The sequence below is a fragment of the Chrysochloris asiatica genome, unplaced genomic scaffold, assembly GCF_000296735.1.
Source record: "Chrysochloris asiatica unplaced genomic scaffold, ChrAsi1.0 scaffold00020, whole genome shotgun sequence".
NCBI lineage: Eukaryota > Metazoa > Chordata > Mammalia > Afrosoricida > Chrysochloridae > Chrysochloris > Chrysochloris asiatica.
Genome location: NW_006408538.1, coordinates 17,968,593 through 17,974,514, shown reverse-complemented (window position 1 = coordinate 17,974,514; position 5,922 = coordinate 17,968,593). Strand labels below are relative to the sequence as shown.

Sequence of the window (5,922 nt, the reverse complement as noted above, 5' to 3'; positions counted from 1 at the left end):
TCACTATGGGTTAAAATCATCTCACTGGTAGTGAATGATTTGGTTTGAGAATATGTATATTAGAAAAGAACAAAGTCTCAGCTCAGTAATCTAAGCTTCCACCTCGAGAACTTAGAAAAAGAGAATGGTAAGAAACCTAAAGCAAGCAGAAGGCAAAGGCATAATAAAGATGAAATAGAATATGAGAAAAATCAATGAAACAACACCGTCTTTGAAAAGAGCAATAAAAATTAGCAAGCAGCTAGAAAGATGGGTAAGGGGGAAAAAAAAAAGACGCCACAACTTCCCAGTATCAGGAATGAAACATAATACCAGGTCAGATCTAATGCTAGTACAGACATCAGTCAGAAGTATGATGAAGGAATACTATTAACAGCAACTCTACACACATAAATTTGACAACTTGGACAAAATGGACCAATTCCTCAAAAAAGAGAACAATTCACCTAATATGAAATCATTTAGATAACTGTATATCTATGAAGAGGGGCTCTTGTAGCATAGTGGTAATGAGTTAGGCTGATAACCTCAAGGTCAGCAGTTCGAAACTATCAACTGTTCCATAAGAGAAAGATGAGGTTTTCTGCTCCTATAAGAATTTACAGCCTCGGAAACGCTTTTGCAGGGTTCCTATGAGTCTGGGCCGACTTCAGGCGTATAACCCACCAGCACCGTAACTATTAAGGAGTCCTGCTATGGAGCTGTAGGATAAGCACTGGACTGCACAGTTGGTTTGAACTGCAAGGTCGGCAATTTGAACTGACCACCTGCTCCTTGTAAACCCTATACATGGCTGCTATGTGTTAGAATTGACTGGACAGCAGTAAACAACTATTAAGGAAGTTGGTTTCATAATTTATACCCAAAAGACTTGAAAGCAGGTACTCAAATAGATACATGTACACCAATGTTGATTATTCACAATAGCCAAAATGTGGGAACAAGCCAATTGTCCATCAACAGATGGAATTAACAATAGAGTATTACAGTGGGATATAATGGAACTTACTCAGCCATAAAGAGACGAAGTTCTGGTATATAACAGGATGCCATAACATGCTGAGCTTTGAAAGCATGTTCAGTGAAATAAGTCAGACACATAGGGAAAATGATCTAAGAGCCTACTATATAACATATTTAGAGTAGGCAAGTGCAGAGATAAAAGTTTATCTGTGTTTTTATATTTAGAGTAGACAAGAGCAGAGACTAAAGTCTACCAGTAGTTTCTAGAAACTGGGGGAAGAGAAAATGAGTTATTGAAGAGTTACTGAGTTTCTGTTTGGAGTAAGGAAAAACTTTTGAAAATGGACAGTGGTGACGGTTGCACATCATGGTGAATATAATTAATGTCTGAATTATACACTTAAAATGGTAAATTGTTTTTTAAACGTTTTGTTGTGAATTAAATAAAGGTTACCAGAGAAGATCATCAGTTTTCCATTCAACAAATCATATACTTTGTTTCATCTTAATGATTGCAATCCCCTCTATGTAACACCAGTTACTTCACTACCTTTCTGTGGTTCTTATTCCCATTCCACTCTCCTTCCTATCCCTACACAATTTTGTCCTTAGGTAAATGTTGCCCTTTTGATCAGAATGGTTGACCATTCTGTGGTGAGGATACTTCACTAGTGCCCCTGCTATATATCTATCTACTGGTTGTCTACAAATTGTGTCACAAGGGAGAGTTCTGTTCCAGACCTGAAGGGTGGTCGAAGGTCATATTCTTGGGTTCTTCCAGTCTCTTTCTAACCAGTAATCCTGGCCTTACTTATAATTTTGAGTTTTGCTCCACATTTTCTGCCCCTCTCTCCAGGACCTTCTAATGGGATCCCTTTCAGAGCAGTTGGTAGTGATAGTTGGGCACCATCTAGTGCTTCTGGTCTCAGAGTAATGGTGACTTGATGTTCACATGTTTCATTGGTCTTCTGGACTTCTTGATTCCAAACATCTTTAAATTTTCATAATTTAAATTTTCTTCCACAAGGAGAAATCATTAGTTACATCTTAGATGGCTGCTTATGAGCTTTTAAGATCCCAAAGTCTACTCATCAAAGGAGGATGTAGAACATTGTCTTTGTGGGCAGTGTTGTGCCAACTGACCATGGTGTCCCCTGAGACCATGGTCCTGAGCCCCCAGTCTAGTAACTCATTAAAATGGCAAAATTTTTAAGATGTATTTGATCATACAATAATTTTTTTTTTTTATAAAACCTCCCCTCCCCAAGAAACTTTCCAGGCTTAGGTAATTACAATGGAGTATGCGTTGTGAGTTAATGTGCCAGACTACAAAGCTGTATGAACTGTGAGGTCGGCAGTTCAAGCTCACCAATCACTCCTCAGAAACCCTGTACAGGGTTGTTATGGGTTGGAACCAACTTGACGGCACTTAACAGCAACTCTACCAAAAGTGTAGAAAAGAATTGTATGTACATACCAATTGTATGTCGTATCTCCAAGGAATAAATGAAGAGGAAACACTTCAAGTCATTTTATAAAGTTAATTTTCCTTGATAACAAAACCCAGACCCAAAAAAAAAAAAAAACCTAACCAATATCTCTCATGAATATGGATGCTAATACCCTTAATAAAATATTTATAAATAGAAATCAGCAATATACAAAACTATCATACACCATGACCAAGTTTATATTCCAGGTATTAAACACCCGTTCAATCAATGTAATTCTCCGTCTTAACAGTCTAACAAAGAAAAATCACATGATCACATCAATCGATATAGAAAAAGCTTTTGACAAAATTCAGCACCGATTCATGATAAAAACTCTCAGGAAACTAGAAATAGAAGGGACCTTCTGAAACCTTATAATCATGTGACAAAAACCTATAGCTGGCACTGAGGTGCCCTGGTGGTACATGGGTTCGTGTGTGGCTGCCAGTTGGTCAGTGGTTTGAACCTACAGCTGCTCTGTGGGAGAAATAGGTGGCAATCTGCTTCCATAAAGAGTTACAGCCTTGGAAATCCTATGGGGTAATTGCCTTCTACTCTGTAGGGTTGCTAGTAGTTGGAATACACTTGATGGTGATGGATTGGGTTATAACCTATACTTAAAGGGAAGGAGCTCTGGTAGTGTAGTGGTTACAAATCAGTCTTCTAATTTCAAGGTCAGCAGTTCGAAACTGCTAGCTGTTCTGCGGGAGTAAAATGCGGCTGTCTGCTCCTGTAAAGATATACAGCCTCGGAAACCCCATACAGGGTCACTGTGAGTCAGAACTACTCCACTGCACACAACAACAATATACTTAAAGGCAAAAGACTGAAAGTTTCCCCTTAAGATCAGGATGTTTGCTCTCACCATTGGATTTACCATAGAGCTGGAAGTTCTAGCCAGTTCATGAAAGGAAGAAAAGGTAATAAAAGACAAACAGATCACAAAGGAAAAAATCATACTACCCTTGTTTTCAGATCACAAAATTGTCAACACAGGAATCCTAAAAACTCTACAAAAGTACTTCTATTATACATTATTTTGTGATGTTTATAATAATATATATATGTTGTCATACAATGTTGTTAAGTGCCTTCAAGTTGGTTCCAACTCGTAGCAACCCTGTATAGAGTTTCCATTGGTATTGTGGTTAGGTAGGAAAATGTCATATTTTGGATTTGTATACTTTAGTATTTAGGGGCAAAATGTCATTGTTTGCAATTTACTTGACAGCAAAAATAGATGGAGTAAACATGACAGCATGTGATTATGTTATTCTCTACATTTTAGTATATATTTGAAATGTTTCATAATCAGTGTTAAGTACACACACATGATAATGCTGCAAAGAAGAACCTTGTGTATCTCTTGCATGCTGTGTGGATCATTCCAAGATTTGCTCAATCCCATGGTGGGTAATCGGAAACCCTGTACAGGGTCGCTATGAGTCAGAACCGACTCCATGGCACATAACGACAACAATGGTGGGTAACATGGAAAGATCTAGAACAATGTTTTTCAAACTAAAGATTATGACATTTTCAGTTATTCTTAAAAATTTAGGGAGATTATGACCAATAATATATATAAAGTAAAATAGGATAGAAAATACCTAAGGGTTTTGAACTTGTAAGGATGAAACTTATGTGAAACATTCTTGTCAGTTACCTTTATACATATATGTGTACATGATCATGATGTAACGTCTTTTTCTTAGAAGTTACAGGCAAAAAGTTTGAGAGTCACTAGGGCACTCTGACACTTTCCATCAGTAGTCACTGATGTTGACGCTTGCTTGTGTTTCAAGTTAATTTCTCTTTATTTAAATTTCTTTGACAATACTTTATTTGTTGCATCTTGGTTATCTGACAAGTGAGCTAGAAATGTTCTCATTTCCTTTATTTTGATTTTTCTAGTAACAGTGACTGAAGTTTTACCAAAGGAAAAGAAACAGAAAGATGAGAAGACCTTAGTTCTTGGTCAATCTGTGGTAGATCTTCTTCCTTTACTGAAAGGTCAGATGTGTGACGTGCCCCAAAGCAGAAATGACAATAAAGCCCATGCCACATAACTATTGTTTCCAGAAGGAAAGGGGTGGGGGGAAACCTTGAGATGTTTGAAGGGTTGGCGGGGAGCATAGCAGCCCTGGTGGCTGCTATGGTTAAGAACTGTTAAATGGAAGATTGGTGATTCCAACCTGGCATTACTCTGCGTGAGAAAAATGTGGCTGTCTGTTTCCGTACAGATGACAGCCCTGAAAACCCCAGAGGACAGTTCTGCTGTGTCCTCTAGGGTCACTGAGTTGGAATTAACCCAACAACCGTGGTGTTGGTGTTTTGGAGAAGGAGATGAACACATTTATCTCTGCTTGCGTGAATGCTAACGTAACCCTTCCTTCTTTGACTTAAACTTGATCTTGTTTTTGCAGGAGAGACGTCATTTGAAACGGTGGTCCCATTGCACCCTGTGCCAGGCTCGCCCCTAGAAACAATTCGACCAGGTGTTAAGGTAACCAGAAATTTGAACTCTTAACATTTCAGCCTGCCATTCAGCCTAGCAAGCTGATTGCTATTAAGGTTCAGTTCAGTTCAAAGGCACACAAAGTGCTAAGTTCTGGAAAACAAGAGCGACTAAGGGAGCATCCTACCTTTGAGGAGCCCACAGTCAATTCATCACTGATTATGACACAGTATGATTAAATGGTGAAGGATACGGGTCACAACGGTGTGGAGGCCACTTTGCTCAGTGCTAGATGTACAGAAGGCTTCATCATGGAAATGCCTGGTATGGTAGCCTGACTTTGATGGTTGGAGGAGGGGAATTGTCTCTTCAGAGACTGTGCCACTGTCTTGTCTCCTGAGCCGAGTTTCCTATTCCTCCTGCATATCAGTAACTTCTTGGGGCACTGCTTTACCATTGAGCTGCAAGTACCGTAACTCTCAGCAAATAACACAGCTGCCCTCTGTTTTCCCACCAGAATGTTGGAGGACCCAACTATTCCAAATACATTTGCCTAATCAACCATCCTGCTAAGCTTCCTGGGCCTCTCCTACACTTTTGTTCCCTTTCTTCCAGCTCCCATCCCTAGTAACCATCAAAAATATGTGTTTGTGTGTAAACTTTTTTCTTGTTTTTTTTTTATTACTTTTTAAAATAATAATGGTCTTATATTTGTTCTTCTGTGATTGCCTTATTTCACTCAGTATAATGTCTTCCAAATCACACATATGCGTTATTTCTAGGATTTGTCATTATTCATTATCATTTTGAAGTATTCCATTGTGCGTATATACCACAATTTGTTTATCCAGTCTTCCATTGATGGGCATTTAGTTTGTTTCGATCTTGATATTATGAATAATACTACAGTGAACATGGGTGTGCTTATGTCTACGCATATCAGAGCTTTTCTTTCTTCAGGGGATGTATGTAGGAGTTGAGTCGCTGTTTCTAGTCTCCCCCCACCCC

At 38.7% G+C, this 5,922-nt stretch overlaps 1 protein-coding gene across 1 annotated transcript in view; it reads left to right on the top strand.

The window, feature by feature from the left end:
• The window catches only part of TTC18 (tetratricopeptide repeat domain 18), a 116,016-nt gene that overhangs the window by 4,621 nt on the left and 105,473 nt on the right, over positions 1-5,922 (top strand). Inside the window, exons 3-4 of the mRNA XM_006837471.1 lie at positions 4,371-4,469; positions 4,883-4,962. Of these exons, the coding sequence (XP_006837534.1) occupies positions 4,371-4,469; positions 4,883-4,962 (179 nt within the window). The remainder of the gene's footprint in view (positions 1-4,370; positions 4,470-4,882; positions 4,963-5,922) is intronic.